This window comes from Trachemys scripta, chromosome 1 (genome assembly GCF_013100865.1).
Source record: "Trachemys scripta elegans isolate TJP31775 chromosome 1, CAS_Tse_1.0, whole genome shotgun sequence".
In the NCBI taxonomy this organism is placed as follows: Eukaryota; Metazoa; Chordata; order Testudines; family Emydidae; genus Trachemys; species Trachemys scripta.
Window position 1 is genome coordinate 58968413 of NC_048298.1, and position 17145 is coordinate 58985557.

Sequence of the window (17145 nt, forward strand, 5' to 3'; positions counted from 1 at the left end):
CAAAAAGAACAGGAGTACTTGTGGCACCTTAGAGACTAACAAATTTATTAGAGCATAAGCTTTCGTGGACTACAGCCCACTTCTTCGGATGCATATAGAAGTGGGCTGTAGTCCACGAAAGCTTATGCTCTAATAAATTTGTTAGTCTCTAAGGTGCCACAAGTACTCCTGTTCTTCTTTTTATTGTTAGTTTGTGTTAATCCTCTTGAGCTAATGTATCTGATCTGGATTTGCCTAAATTTAAAACTAGTCAATTAGAGATCATGATTAATAAGGGGGAATCACTTTTTTTATTGAGGTTTTAGAAAACTATACATTTTGTTCATGTTAGCAAAGATATTAAACTAGTCACACCAAGTAATTAAAAAATTAAGCTTGTTTTCTTTCCTGTTCTCGTTACTGATTTACTAACGTATTGAGCATATTTGGTCACCTTGATAATTGAGCGTTGTGGAGGAACTGCACTAAAAAGAAGTGATTAAAATTCCACATTACAAAAAAAACAACTTTGTTTTTGAAGGGGATTGCTTTGGCTATTTTCCAGGTACTGGGGAAAATTCCACTTTAATTGTATGAATTAATAGGATGACCGCCCATGGACAGAAGGATTTGAAGGCAATTGGTGATATGGCACTGAATATTCACAAGTTGATTTGTATCATAAGATTATACTGCCTGACAAATTGAGGGTTCAGTTACATGAGTTACTCATGATCCCAGGTAACTTTGCCAAGATATTTATTTAAAAAAAAAAAGTTGTAGTAAATGCTGCATGTATTTGATAGTGCACCTTATAAAGAAATATATATGGCATTGCCATACAGTTGCAATAGAAACTTGCTCTGAAAGTTGATGTAGAGAACTACTTTTTTACCATAGGTGAAGTATGTGACACTTGGGCAACAACCCCAGGCATATGCCCTAATTTCATAATACATTTTTTTTTAGTAGTCACCAATATATTGCATTTCTAGTATGACAACAGAATAGTGGTAGTACAAATCTATTGTGTCAGGTTGAGGTTTGTTGATGAAAAATCCCAAGGGGTAACCTAAAATAGACTAAATCACAAATGCTTTAAGGATCTTACACTGCAGTGGAATCTATGCGCTCTGACCAAATCACTGATAAAGAAGAGAAAATTACTTTTGAGGTATTTTTTTCTTTTATCCCTTGAAAATTTGAAACTGAGATGTTTCCTTATCAAACTTTTCTGAGATCAGTGGTGCTCATACAATAGTTGCCTGGCTACTTTTTAAGGAGGAAAAAAGCATTGGTAAATTTGTTTGGAAAGTTTCCTATCTTTTCTCTTCCCTTCTTTGGATATTGACTTATAAACAGATACCAAAAGGTTGCATTTTAAACCTGCAAGCCTTGACAGTGTTTAAGTTGTATTAGTGTGTGTATATATACCAGTTTCATTTTCTAGTCAAGTGATGTAAACATAGACCGCTGGTGAAAATATTCTTTGGGGAGGCTGAGTAAAACTGTCAGATCCTGCTCTCTGGGGTGGGGGAGGTGTTGCAGTTTCTGTCCCAACCTGGAGGGAAGACCCCATGGTGGAAGGAAAATGAGCCAACCATGCACTCATCCAGCAGCAGTAGTTCCTGTTGGACCCGGCTCCATGCTCTATGCTCTGGTTCATTGGCTCTTGCCGCCTGCAGACTTACTGTGGCAGGCTCCGAATGATGGGGGACTAGCCATCTGACCTCCCCAACAAGATGGGGGGAGGGATGGTCACCAGCCCCACATAACACTCCAAAGTGAAGAAAAGATGCTAATACCAGGGGTCAAGGGATTGGGGGAGGGGAGGTTTCTAGATGAGCCATAGGGAACTAGAGCAGTTAAAGGGAGAGGGGCGGGTGAAGCCAGGACTTGGAGGTATTTGGGGTGATTTATAAGGTATATGGATTTCGGTGTTGGGAGGACAGCAGAAGGGCACTGCGGAAGTAAGTATGGATGGGCAGCAGGGGAGAAGAGGGAGGCTGTGACAGGGAAGTGGTTTGAGGGATGGGGGGGGACTATAGAGGAGGTTTTAAGAGGTGGGTTTGTTGGGAAATGGGACTTGGGATGGTGAGCGGTGGCAGGGGGGTTGGCAGGGTGATGCTTTATGGATGCATTTGGGGAGTTGTGCGATGGGGTAGGTTTATTTGGGGAAATGGGAGTTGGTATGGTGGAGAGGTGAGATCAGTGGGGGGCTGTGGCAGGAGGAGGTTCTGTGGGGTTTGGGTTTATTTGGAGGGTGCAAAGAGGTTGGGTGTGTTTGGAGATGAGATATCAGGGGGATTGATGGTGGGTTTAAGCAGGAGCTGGGAGATGGGTTATTTGGGGATTGGGTAGGAGTCTGTGGCGGGGGAGAGTTATTTGGGGTTCTGTGGTAAGGGGATTGTGGAAGTTCAAGGGGCGGGGTGGGAGGGACAACAGTGCCAATGGCCACAGCTGGCTGTATCTGGTTCCATCTTCTGCAGTCCCCTTCCACCTCCATCTCACTTCCTCCATCCCTCTCTCCCTCACTGGCACTAACCCCAGCTCCACTCACAGGGACTGAGTCATTGCAACTGTACCAGGGATGGGGCTGGCTTGCTGCATGCTGGTTGTGCTCAAGATGGACTCTGCCTGCAGCATCACTGTGGGGCCCCAGAGATTCACCTCATCCCGCTGCAGTGCTCTGGGGACTCTCCTGGTTTGTCCTGCTGCTGGGCAGTCAGGAAGCTCAATGCCAAGCTGGCTCTGGCACCACAGGAGGCAGAGCTATGCCTGCTGATCTGGACTGTACAGGTGGGCAGCAGGGCTCACATTTGGAAGGGCTGAGCCTCTTCTACCATTAGCTATCTGCTGCCACTGACTGTAGGAAATGTCTTCAATATTTGTGGCTCCAATGTCCAGGTAGGCTACCAGTTCTATCATTCAGGAGCAAAAAGATGCATTAGCCATAGTCATGTATTAACTATTTCTTGGTTTTGAGCAGTTAATGACTGAAGAATCTTTGGTTCTTCTAGGTGTAAAAAAAAAAAAAAAAAAGTTTTTTTCCCCCTCTGGAGGTGTGGAGATATTAACATGGGATAAACAGTAATCTTTGATTCTTCTATGACACTTGGTATTTTGGGAGTATCAGCGGTGGCAGATTACTTGTATCCTTGGGACTGAGTCCTCTAAAGAAACACAGGATTGGTAAATAAAATTCTGTGTGATTATTTATTTGCCAAAGCTCTGTGTAGACAGGTAAACCTTGCTGAAAGATTTTGCTTTTGGGTTTGTTTGGGTTGGTTTGTTTGTCCTGTGATACTGCAATAAGCTTTGGGCCTGTTGACATCAAGAGCTACAGAATTTAAGTGAGCATCATGTTGTTTGCACTATCATGACCTGTTTTTCCTTTCAGGAGCAGCAATATGTATTCAGCAATATTGTTAGCTTAAAACACACAGTTTTGGACTAACTCGTATTAAATCTTGGAGTCTGACCTGTATGCCAGAGTTCCTAACCAAAAAAAGCTCAGTGTTCTAATTTTCGTTACTATTTCCTTAATCAATGCTTTTTTTAGTAATTCTTTTGCTGTAACTGACTTTGCTGATGACTTTAAAGATATTAAGATGTCCCAGGTTGAAAGTCTTGAATTGGCGTTTTGTTAACGGAAGCCACTACTCTGCTCGATGGTGTCCGAGGGAAGGGCTCCTCTGTCACACCGACCAGCATCCAACCTGGAAATCAGTACTGAGCCCGGTACAGATACTCAAGACCTGGAACAGCAGGATCTGGTCAGAGCAGAAGAGGAGGCGGAGGGCTCCCTGCCAGTGCAGACCTCCTCCTCCTGAGAGAAGGCAGTGTCAGGGATGGGTGGCTCGACATCTCTGGATGACTTCAAAGCTGACCAGGATCTATTGAAGAGAGTGGCCTCAAACCTAGGGCTGGAATTGGAGATACTGAAAGACTCCTCCCACAGCCTGGTCAACATCTTCGCTGGAGTGGCTCCGTCGAGGGTGGCCCTACCCCTCAACGAGACCAGTATCGGTTCAATCAAAACCTTATAGCAGATGCCGTCCTCTCTGCCCTCCCACTTCAGAGGGCAGAGAAGAAGTACTTGTTCCCCCCATGGGGTATGAGTACTTATATTCCCATCCCCCTCCTGGGTCTCTTAGTGGTCTCTGCAGCCAATGAAAGAGACAGGCAGGGGCTGCAAGGTGTGACCCCCAAGGCGAAGGATTCAAAGAAACTAGACCTTTTTGGTAGAAAGGTTTATTCTACTTGCCATTTACCCCTCCGCATCTCCAACCAGCAGGTGTTGGTTGTATGGAGGTCTGACTTTAATGTCTGGGATCCATTTCAAAACTTAAGGACTCGCTGCCCCAGGAGTCCAAACAGAAATTCTCCACTCTGGTGGAGGAAGGGAAGGCTATAGCTAGGGCTTCCCTGCCCTTGACACCGTGGATGCAGCTCCCAGAACTATTGCATCAGCAGTAGTCATGCAAAGGTGCTCTTGGTGCCAGTCCTCAGGCCTACCACTGGAGGTTCAACAGTCCCTTCTGGACCTTCGGTTGGAGAGAGTTTCCCTCTTCTCAGAGCCGATGGATGGACCTCTATGTCTCAGCACCTTCAAGGAAGCACTTCAGACCTCATCAACTATGCCAGAACCTGTTTAAGAAGAGAAGCAGGGGCTATAAGCACAGACAACCACCCCGATTTGCTTCAACCTCGCTACCGGGCCCTCACAGATATTTGGGAGGCACCAAGCAGAAATGTTCCCCAGTGCATAATCTTCTGATCAGGTCAAATGGGACAAGTGGATGGTAGGCTTCCTCCTAATTATCTGCAGTACACATCTGAATTTGATGTCTGAAGTCCTGCTGATTTAACTCCTGTCTATAATCTCTTCAAGAGAGAAACATTTTCATAAAAATATTTAGTCTCTCTCAAAATTTAAGGAAGCTGATCTAACCACCCACTGAGAATTACTGAGAAAGGTCACTTCACTTTTCATTGAATGTTGTTAGATGAGAAATTATCTTTAAGTTTGAATTTGATTGGCTCTGTCAGGAAAAGATAGAATATCAGTCCATTGCTGTTACTGTACTAGTATTTGATATTTTGACATGTCCATCCACATAAATAATCTCATTTTCTTGTCACTCCTGTAACCTTGATGCTTCGGCCAGGAGAAGCCAGTTTTAGTCTTCCAAGTTCTTAAATAAGCTGTAGTAAATACTTGTGAACAGTGTCTTTTCCCATGGTTGGTGGAAGTTAGACTCTCAACTTTGAAACACAATATTTAATCTCTATTGTGGCATGTTCTTGGGGCATTTGAAGTGTATACTGTATTCTGCCGGTGAAACTTTTCAAAAGCCATCCCTCATGGTAGTGCCAGTAATGACAACTGCCACTGTAGCAACTAGGCTTGGTATAAAACCATTACATGTGTTGGGTATCAGAGGAGCAGCCGTGTTAGTCTGTATCCACAAAAAGAACAGGAGTACTTGTGGCACCTTAGAGACTAACAAATTTATTTGAGCATAAGCTTTTGTGGGCTACAGCCCACTTCATCGGATGCATAGAATGGAACACATAGTGAGGAGATATATATTCACATACAGAGAACATGAAAAGGTGAGAGTTGTCCTACCAACTCTAAAAGGCTAATTAATTAAGAGAAAAAACTTTTGTAGTGATAATCAAGATAGCCCATTACAGACAGTTTGACAAGAGGTGTGAGAATACTTAACATGGGGAAATAGATTCAATGTGTGTAATGGCTCAGCCATTCCCAGTCTCTGTTCAAGCCTAAATTGATAGTCTAATTTGCATATTAATTCAAGTTCAGCAGTTTCTCGTTGGAGTCTATTTTTGAAGCTTTTCAAAAGCTTATGGGTCTGCTCTGGGAATGCCAGTTCGGGTTTCAGGCCTTTAGCCTTCATCTCCCTGGACAGGAATCTCTGTCTTTTCTCTCTCCAGACAAGGATTTTAGGTCACAGTCCCCTGCAGTTCACTTTTGATATCCCCAGCAAGCCAGTTTGACTGCAGACAGCACCTAAACTCTGCTCTCTCTCCAAGGGCTGTGAACAATGTATGTCAACAGTTGCAAGTTACCACACAGCTCTTTCACAGCAGAGTACATCTATTCAGGCCATAAAGCATATAGAAAATAAATAAATAAAAGGACTTACACTCACACTAAACATACCAGAAATTGTAAAAGGCTTTAGCAAGTTAAAAAGCTTCCAACCCTTCAGCAAGGGCTTGGCTTGGCTCCCCCCTCGGGCAAAAGTTCATGTCAGTTGGAAAGAATGTCATGAGTCTCTTTAAACTCAACTCAAAGACTAACAGATGTATTTGGGCATAATCTGAAGAAGTGGGTTTTTTACCCACGGAAGCTTATGCCCAAATAAATCTGTTAGCCTTTAAGGTGCCACTGGACTCCCTGTTGTTTTTGTGGATGCAGACTAACACAGCTAGCCCCTGATACTTTAAACTCAACTGTTATATGCCAAGTTCTTCCTTTGTACCTTTGCCTTTCTTCTGGGACTGCCCTAACCCCAATATATGCAAACCACTCTAGAGGAAAGTACTTCTCTGGAGCTGCTAACAATCTCAGGGACTTTCGTAATCTTTCCCTACTGTTGTTACTTCCTAGGGGAGCTGTGCTATCTATCCCATCTTGGATTTGCATACAATCTCTCACCCACAATGATACATAAAATATTCATAAATGTAATACAACGTGATCCCCAAATACACTGCATATGGCTGCAATACCTATCATAATTACTGCTTCTACAGAATGTTGTAATTTCTTTCCTGCAGGTATTATAGTTCATTTATTAACAGGCAAATATTTATTATATATGACTTACAGAAAAATGGCTACTTTAACAAAGATTGAGCATTTTTTGCAGAGTTAATTAAAATCACCCTTCTTTTTATTTTAAGTATTTAATATTTCCATTCACAGTGTCTGAGCAACACTCCTCCACTAACAGAATACTTCCTAAATGACAAATATCAGGACGAGCTAAATTTTGACAATCCTTTAGGAATGCGAGGTGAAATAGCAAAAGCGTATGCAGAGCTCATCAAGCAAATGTGGTCAGGAAAATACAGCTACGTCACACCAAGAGCATTTAAGGTTGGTATTACTTAAATTATAATTTGTTTGAATGTATACAGTGAATTTGTTTTCACAGCTGAAGTAAATGAAACTTATAATACATATAACAAATAATTAGAGCTGTTGATTAATCACAGTTAACTCACACAATTAACTCAAAAAAATTAATCACGATAAAAAAAATTAATTGCGATTAATCGCAGTTTTAATCACACTGTTAAACAATAGAATACCAGTTGAAATGTATTAAATATTTTGGATGTTTTTCTACATTTTCATATATATTGTATTATGTGTTGTAATTGAAATCGAAGTGTACATTATTTTGGATTACAAATATTTGCACTATAAAAATGATAAACAAAAGAAATAGTATTTTTCAATTCACCTCATACAAGTATTGTAGTGCAGTCTTTTTGTCGTGAAAGTGCAGCTTATAAATGTAGATCTTTTTTGTTACATAACTACACTCAAAAACAAAACAATGTAGAACTTCAGAGCCCACAAGTCCACTCAGTCCTCCTAATTGTTCAGCCAATTGCTAAGACAGACAAGTTTGTTCACATTTACAGGACATAATGCTGCCCTCTTCTTATTTACAATGTCACCAGAAAGTGAGAACAGGCATTTCCATGGCACTTTTGTAGACGGCATTTCAAAGTATTTACATACCAGATATACTAAACATTCGTATGCCCCTTCATGTTTCGGCCACCGTTCCAGAGGACAGGCTTCCATGCTGATGGTGCTCATTAAAAAAATAATTCGTTAAATAAATTTGTGACTGAACTCCTTGTGGGATAATTGTATGTCCCCTGCTCTGTTTTATCCACATTCTGCCATATATTTCATGCTATAGCAGTCTCAGATCATGACCCAGCACATGTTCATTTTAAGAACACTTTCATTGCAAATTTGACAATATGCAAAGAAGGTACCAATGTGAGATTTCTAAAGATAGCTACAGCACTTGGCCCAGGTTTAAGAATCTGAAGTGCCTTCCAAAATCTCAGAAGGACGAGGTGTGGAGCATGCTTTCAGAAGTCTTAAAAGAGCAACACTCTGATGCAGAAACTACAGAACCCAAACACCAAAAAAGAAAATCAAACTTCTGCTGGTGGCATCTGACTCAGATAATGAAAATGAACCTGCATTGGCCGGCACTGCTTTGGATAGTTATCAAGCAGAACCCGTGATCAGCATGGACACGTGCTCTGAAATGGTGGTTGAAGCATGAAGGGACATATGAATCTTTAGCGCATGTGGCACGTAAATATTTTGCAACGCTGGCTACAACAGTGCCATGCGAACACCTGTTCTCACTTTCAGGTGACATTGTAAACAAGAAGTGGGCAGCATTATTTCTGCACATGTGAACAAACTTGTTTGTCTGAGCAATTGGCTGAACAAGAAATAGGACTGAATGAACTTGCAGGTTCTAAAACTACATTGTTTTGTTTTTGAATGCACTTTTTTTGTACATAATTCTACATTTGTAAGTTCAACTTTTGTGATAAAGAGATTGCATAACAGTACTTGTATTAGGTCAGGGGTGGGCAAACTTTTTGGCCCAAGGGCCACATCTGGGTGGGGAAATCGCATGCAGGACAATAAATGTAGGGCTGGGGCAGGAGGTTGGGCTGCGGGAGGGAGTGTGGGGTGTAGGAGGGAGTGTAGTGTGCAGGAAGGGGCTCAAGGCAAGGAGTTGGGGCATAGGAGGGGTGCAGAGTGTACAAGGGGGATTCGGGCAGGGGGTTGGGGTAAGGAGTGCAGGAGGGGGCTCAGGGCAGGGGTTTGGGGTGCAGGGAGGGGTGCGGAGTGCGAGAGGGGGCTCAGGGCAGGAGGTTGAGGTGCAGGAGGAGTGCGGCAGGGGCTCGGTGCAGGAGAGGTGTGGCAGGGGGTTGGGGTGCAAGAAGGGTTCGGGGTGCACGCTGCAGACTGGCGGCGCTTACCTTGAGCAGCTCCGGGGTGGCAGCTGTGCGCAGCAGGGCTAAGGCAGGCTCGTGGATACCCATTCCCAGCCAGTGAGAGCTGCGGGAGGGCGGTGCCTGCAGGCGAGGGCAGCACACAGAGCCTCTACCCCTCCCCCGCCGCCGCAGGGCCGTGGTGCCAGCTGCTTCCGGGAGCAGGGCCAGGGCAGGCAGGGAGCCTGCCTTAGCCCCGCGGCACCACAGGGGTGGCAATCCCGCAGGCTGGATCCAAAGCCCTGATGGGCTGGATTTAACCTGCGGGCCGTCATTTGCCCACCCCTATATTAGGTGAAATACTGTTTCTTTTGTTTTTTTTACAGTGCAGACATTTGTAATCAAAAATAAATATTAAGTGAGCACTGTACACTTTGTATTCTGCATTGTAATTGAAATCAATATATTTGAAAATGTAGAAAACATCCAAAAATATTTAAATAAATGGTATTCTATTATTATTGAACAATGCGATTAATAGAGATAATTTTTTTAATTGCTTGACAGCCCTACAAATAATTTTAAAAATTGAGTTTTGAAACAGTGAGCTAGCAGTCCATTTAGTTGACTTTCTCTTAACAATTTAGATCAGCAAAGTAGGTGAGGTAATATCTTTTATTGGACCAACTTCTGTTGGTGAGAGAGACAAGCTTTTGAAAATTCTCCCTCTCACCAACATAAGTTGTTCCAATATCATCTGACCCACCTTGTCGCTCTGATATCCTGGGACCAACACAGCTACAACATCTCTGTATACATCATAATTTTTCAGTCAACTACTTAATTTCTTAAGCAAAAAAACAAAAAAAGCCCCTAGTTATTCTTTTTGCTGTGCTTTGAATTCATTATATATATTTTAATTCAAAATATGTTAGTTCTAGCATCATTTCTGTAGTGCTACATCTTTCCCTTGATAAATTTTGGGGCTGTTTGATCTTGACTTTAACATGGTCTCAAGATGTTTTTTCTATAATCTAGTCAGAATTTTATGTAATTTTCCTGGGCTCTTTTACACGAATAAGACTTTTTCTCTATGCTATTTGAATAATTTAGAAACTTAAGACCATGTACGATATATTTCCTGTATTATGCTTCTCTTTAAAAAGTAATGTGGACTGTACATAGTATTTTAAATAGGACACCACTGATTCATGTTACAGTGCTATAGTTTCCTTTCTTTAATTTGATATTGTATTTTTATATCCCAGATCTTTGTTAGCTTTTGGTTATTTTTAATAAGCATGCTAATGTTTTTAGTTATCTTCATTGTCTTCTGGTCAGTTACTTCTCTACCATATATTTTTCTACTTCCATGCTTTTTTCCTTTCATTAATATTTTTACCTTATAATTCTCTTCTAACAGTGTTTTGTCTCTTGCATATGTCTGTCAATTAGGTTTTTTTTTTTTTTCTATTCTTTCATTTACATTTGTGGGGGATTGGAAGAGGTGTTTTTTTTTTTCTTTCACTTTTGCTGCATTAGATTAACCCCCTACTGGTGATAGCTGTCGTCAGCAGTAGTAGGTCATTGCACCATGGGGCCATTTCACCACCCAGAAAGCAAATAATGTTTACCCAGGGAGGGCAGCATTAAACTGTGGCTAGAGCTCCATTAGTGCCCTGCCTGTAGAGGCTATGGGGAGGAGGAGCTGAATCATTGCATCATCTCTACTTCCTCTTTCCCTCCTGAATATGCCCCTTTGCTGGCCATACCACCACTTTCCTACTTTTGGGGTGTCACTGTGGCTCCAGGCTCCCTCATTAGAAGTGATTGATCTGCCATTGTTTGCCAGCCCCAAATCATTTCTGAAAAAAATATCCTAATTGACCCTTCTTCCTCATTCAACTGGTTTGACGAGCTTTAGTCTGCTTCTCTTGTACTAACATAGCAGCCTGTACTCCTATTTTGTCATTATAGTGTTTACTACTACGGCACTTTCCAAAGAGAATCTGAATGTCTCACAAACATTTAAGAATTTATCCTTACAATGCACCCCTTTGCAAATGGAGACACTGAGTCACAGAGAGGTGCTAAGTGACTAGTCCAAGGAGTAATCTGTAGTATTGCTGGGAATAGAACCCAGACCTCCTGAGTACCAGTCCAGTGTTTTTTAACCACAAAAACATTCTTCCTCTCCAAGAGCTGCTCCTTTGCAAGCATGTTCAGCTATGTAATATTCCTTGCTATGGCGCCTGAGTGGCAGCCATTCCTCAAAACACAAGGTACCAGATACAATCATTGATTTCTAAGTATTGTGACATGCTGGTAGCCCCATGCTATTTGTTTGTTTACACAAAATCAAACATTACATTTCTCAAACTGAAAATTCTCATATGTGCTCTCTAGACACAAGTGGGACGATTTGCACCTCAGTTTTCTGGATATCAGCAACAAGACTGTCAAGAACTTCTAGCTTTTCTCTTAGATGGTTTACATGAGGATTTGAATCGGATTAGGAAAAAGCCTTATATTCAATTAAAGGATGCAGATGGAAGGCCGGACAAGGTAATGTTCTTAGTATTGGTTTTCTTTGTATTTTAGTTCATTACTTAATGCTACAGTATGTTGTAAGATATTGTTGCCCCTTTGTGAAGCATTAACATCTTTGGGGGCTGCTTTGTGGGTCATCTTTTCAGTGGAAGAGAATTTAGTGATACAAAGACTCGAGATATTCTCTAGTCTCATTTATTTACATGTACACAATTCCTGTTTCCTTTGAAAAGAGATAGCAAAAACAGCATCAAGGCTATACAAAAGTAATTCCAACACACCAAGAAAATCAGCTGCATTTTGGACCCCTGGTCTTGCACTTGGTCTTACAATCTCCTACTTTCAGCATACTTGTTAGTTCCTGTGTCCTGGCTCTCTCATCTATACCCCTAATTGGGGAAACTCCAGAGCTCTAAGTTGCTTGTCTATAGAGCATCATTATACACACTCACTAACGCTGGGCTACTTCAGATGGGGATTTTTGTCTTAAACTTCCTTTTTGTCCAATTACTTAGCCAAATAAATCAAACATCCATTGGAGCTGATTTCTTAGTCTCTATCCTAACAAGTGTTTAACTCACACAATCCCCTTAACAATTGAGGTGTCATTGCTGTTGTCAACCCTTGTGCAGTCCTTGGGGTCAGACTTTTTTTGTACATTTAACCCATGTAATGGATAGTCTCATATTAACTATTTGTATTAGTAGTATATAACGTGCATTTCGTTAGTGTTTTTTGCTATAACCCAAGTTCTGTTTTAATTGTAGGTGGTTGCTGAGGAAGCCTGGGAGAACCATTTAAAAAGAAATGATTCCATCATTGTAGATATATTTCATGGGCTTTTTAAATCCACCCTTGTTTGTCCTGAATGTGCTAAGATTTCTGTAACCTTTGATCCCTTTTGTTACTTGACACTTCCATTACCCATGAAAAAAGATCGCACTTTGGAAGTTTATTTAGTTAGAATGGATCCACTTACTAAACCTATGCAGGTAAGAAATATTTTTGTTTACGTAAAACGTCGTCTGTGGTGTTTAAAAACTTTTTTTGTGTTCATATTTTTAATACTTGACAGAACAGGCAATAAATCTGACAAATTAAATTTGTCAGGATGGTACGGTTTTTTTGACTTTCATCTCTGTGTTACTTATTAATGAGAAAACTTTGTAAAAGACACATTTTACTTTAACTCTACTCAATTTCAAGGAAGATATTGATCGTTTATTTTACTACTATATTATAATAAATTTTCCCTAACCTTTTAAATCCAGGCTGTGCTCTTTCTTCTTCTTCTTCTTCTTCTTCTTCTTCTTCTTCTTGTTAGTTTGTTTCCAATATTGTCAAAATAAGCTACTTGCTATGCAAACATAAAGAAATGCATAGACCCTGCCCCAAGTCTGAAATGACAAACATCAAAAGTTTGGTGGAGTACAACGCACTAGTAAAGTGAGATCTTGATACAGATTTTTATTTTTATTAAATATGTAAATTATGCCCAGTTGCCCTCAACTTTCCATTATTAGTCAACAAATATTTTGTAGTCATTATTGAAGGATCTTCAGAAAATATTTGAATGTGGAAAGGGTGGTCTTTTGGGCCAATTCAAGAGCGAATTACATGCGAAAGGAGTGACTTGGAACAAAGGATATAGACTATTGTGGGAGAAGCAGACATTGAGATTCACAGACTGTAGTTGGTGGAAGAGATTGTAGGAGATATGGAAGGGGGGTTAAATAGGAAGGGGCTGAGTTGTGAAAGCCCTCGAATACTTGAACTTGGTGTAATAGAGGAGAAGGAACAGTGGAAGATGGGAGAGGAGAGTGACAAGGCCAGAACTGAGTTACTTTAGCAGCAATGTTCTTTGGACTGAAGGGGACAATGTGCATGTTAAGGAGGCCAGAAAGGAGACAAGTATAGTAAGTGAGGTGGGAGACAAGAACCTGATGAGAGTTTCTGCTGCAGGAGCAGAAAGGAGGTTGGCTTGTGGAGGGGGAAATGTCAGGTTTAGACATAATCTGGTTGGATGGGTCAAGGGAAAGGGGAGTCGAAGATAGCAGTTACATGACTGAGTAACAGAAAGGGAGGAAAAAGCAGGAGTTGAGTTGAGGTTAAGGTAATAGTGTGACTTTCAGGAGAAGTTGAATAGACAGGTTGAGCCCTCATGGTTCAACATGACATTTTTTTAAATTTGCAAATTAACTCATGAGATAATTGTCTATTTCTAATTACTCTTGTGTTTCTTTGCGCATAAGTGCTAAGAAGTATCTGTCTGACATTCTCTTGGGACAGACTGTATGCGTGCACAGGCAGATATGTTTCTGGACACAATTAATCCTGAAGAGTTTAATGTTAAATCTTTATTTTGGTCGTCTGATCAGTGTTCTGAATCTCCATGCAGGAACCCAGAGTTCAATCACTTCCCCAGGGTGAAAGTGCTGCAAAATAGTGTCTGTCTTCACACAAAACAGCAATCCATTTGGCAAGTTAAAAAGTTGCATTTTAGTCTTTGACAAAGCACTGGCAAGCCTACAGTTAGAAAGATTGCCTAGAATTAAAAATAATAGATCATCTTTGGAGTTCTTACCACAGTTAAAGAAAAGTTTCACCTGCTTGTTCCTTCCAGTTTTTCCTGAGTAGTATCTAGAATGTCTAACTTCAGTTTTTATAATAGTTAACACCATGTGACCATGCTTGGCTTGACTTGACTTTTTTCCTTAATGGAATTAAAAACAAACAAACAAACAAACAAAAATCCAGGCAAATACCTTGCAAAGCAAAGAAAAAGAAATGAACAGCTGGCAAAATTTTCAAGTCCCTCAGTTCCATTTTCCAAAGAGACTTAGGAGTGTCAGTCCCACTGACCTTCAGTGGTATTTTAGCTAAGTGTCTGAGGCCATGTCTACACTACAAACTTTGTTCGGTCAATGCAAATTCTGTTGTCATTCTATCTCCGCAGATAGTATATTGTTTAGGCATGTGTGTACTTGCCTGCTTGAATTGGCGCTGTGCATGTTCACCAAGAGTGCTTGTGTTGATGCAAAGTGTGGTGTGCTTCCGGTAGGTATCCCAGTGTGCTCTGCACCACTGTCTGGTGCAATACCTATTGGGAAGTGTTTGCAATGCATTGTGGGGTAGAAATGAATCATGCCAGGGTTGAGTGGGAGCTATGGGTCAAGTTTCCATCATTCAACTTTCTCCATCCCGTAATGCCATCCGTATCCCATAATTTTCAGGCTATTTTTTTTAAATCCCACAAACCCACACAGCACTTTTTGCTCTCTGCCATCTCTGACAGAAGCATGAACCCACATAGCTGTGCACTATTGTCATGAATATCGCAAATACAGGAGGCACACTCCTCCAGTATTTGCAGACTCTCAGAAAGAACTGCATCAACAGGAGACATGACAATTTCTGGGAGGACAGATTGCCGAGGAATATACCAAAAAAAAAAAAAAAATTAAGATTGTTGGTGGTGCTCATGGAGCAGCAGCAGATGGTGGAGCATCACTTCTGGACCTGAGAAGTGAACATTGACTGATGGGATCGTAATGTAGTCTTGAGATGGTGAGCAGTGGCTGCAGAACTTTTGGATGCAAAACGTCACATTCTGGGATCTGTATGCTGAGCTGTCCCCAGCCCTCCATTGCAGGGACAGCAGAATGAGAGCTGCACTGACAGTGGAGAAGTGAGTAGTAATCATACTGTGGAAGCTACCAGTGAGTGAGAAGTCATTTTGGAGTTGGAAAATCCCAAATGGGGGCCATTAATCATATTCTTCTATGCAGGTCTGTGATTCTACAATGTGTAGGAAATAGTGGATGGATTTGTAGCAGTGGTCTTCCCAAACTGCAATGAGGTGATATACGGTGCACACGTCCCTATTTTGGCACCAGACCTCCTTGCCCCAGAGTACATCAGTAGAAAGGGCTTTTCTGTGGTTATGCACGGCCTTGGTGGATCACTGGGGACACTTCACTGCCATCTGTGTGTGCTGATATGAAAAGGTGCATGATTCTCGCATCTTTAAGAACATAGGACCGTTCAGAAAGCTGCAAGCAAAGACATTCTTTCCCAACTGGCAGGTTGCCATTGGTGATACAGAAATACAAATCAGGTGTACGCCTTGCTCCTCTGGCTCATGGTGGCCAGTGGATGGCTTCTTGACAGCATCAAGGAAAGATGCAACTACCAGCTCACCAGATGCAGAATGACAATTGAATGTGGTTTTAGATTGAAAGGATGCTGGTGGTATCTACTCACAAGATTGGATCTAAGTAAGAAAAATATCCCAATGGTTATAGCTGCCTGTTGTGTCTTGGGAAATATCTGTGAGTCAATGGCGGAAAAGTTGCTGCCCCGTGGCGCTTGAGTGGCTGCCTTCTGAGTTCGAACAGCCAGACAGATACAAGAGCCATTATAAGAGCTCAACATGGAGATATGCAGTTGAGGGAGATCTTAGAAGACCTCTTCAATGGTCAGCCACAGTAAGGTGCTGTGCTGGGTTGTGCTCTGGCCCTGAGGTTTCTGAGGGCTGTTAGGAATTTTGTAGTGTGAGTTGTACATTTATAAATATTACACTGTGTCTTTTGCTAAACATATAAATTATGCAGTGCTTGCTGTATATTTAATAATCATTACATTGTGTGTTAAACTGAATCTGAGTTCTGTGGTCATGTACAATTACAAGTAGTGCGTGCTTTGAGTTCTGCTTTGTATTCTTCAGTATGTGTTGTGAATTTAATAAAGATGAGTTATTTTCAAAAAACAAATCTACTACATAGTAAAAACAGTGCAAGAAATGTGCAAATAATAAAAAGACAGTATAATACAAACTTCTAGCATAAATTAACAGAACTTTAAAATTAGAAAGGCAGAAAACATTCCTGTCCATTTCAGTCCATTTTGGTTACACATAACACCAAGTGTGGCTCTCGTAAATCAATGTATGTGGACCTGTGGTTGTCCTTACCGTCCCCTTCCATTGAGTGGTATGAGTACAGATGTGGCCCCTGATGCCATGTGGAATGTTGGAGAGTATAGGAAAGTGCTAAAATGGAGTTCTCCACTGACTGCAAAGGGGGTGGCAAGTCCATGATTGTTGAATCTGTAGGTCAACAAGAGTATACAGCATTTGTATTTGGTGACAAAAAAAGACCCATTATATCCTTGTGCATCTCCCTCTCTTTTTTTCTGCTGGGACTCCTGACCCTTTTTCTTGTCTGCTCTTTCATCCTCCATGTTGTCTGGTATATTGACTCCCCAGACCCTTTGTTCATGGTCCAGTGCAGCACTCGCTTGCAGAAGGTCACTGAACATGAATCTACTAGAATTCTTTAAGGGTGTCCACAAGCATGAGGACAAGAGTAATCCAGTATAATGTACTTAAATTTTCAGAAAGCCTTTGACAAGGTCCCTCATCAAAGGCTCCTAAGCAAAGTAAGCGGTCATGGGATAAGAGGGAAGGTTCTCTCATGGATCGTTAACTGGTTAAAAGAAAGGAAACAAAGGGTAGGAATAAAAGTTCAGTTCTCAGAATAGAGAAAGGTAAATAGTGGTGTCCCCTAGGGGTTTGTACTGAGAACAGTGGGGTGG

The 17145-nt window shown here is 41.4% G+C and overlaps 1 protein-coding gene across 11 annotated transcripts in view; it reads left to right on the top strand.

Moving 5' to 3' along the window:
* The window catches only part of USP15 (ubiquitin specific peptidase 15), a 139791-nt gene that overhangs the window by 100894 nt on the left and 21752 nt on the right, over positions 1-17145 (top strand). For 8 of the 11 annotated variants that reach the window (XM_034770281.1, XM_034770288.1, XM_034770304.1 and 5 more), the window contains 3 exons: positions 6941-7114; positions 11407-11565; positions 12318-12542. In XM_034770281.1, the coding sequence (XP_034626172.1) occupies positions 6941-7114; positions 11407-11565; positions 12318-12542 (558 nt within the window). Of the gene's footprint in view, positions 1-6940; positions 7115-11406; positions 11566-12317; positions 12543-17145 lie in introns of those variants that run through there. The other 3 variants (XR_004645689.1, XR_004645691.1, XR_004645692.1) reach the window with 3 other exon arrangements.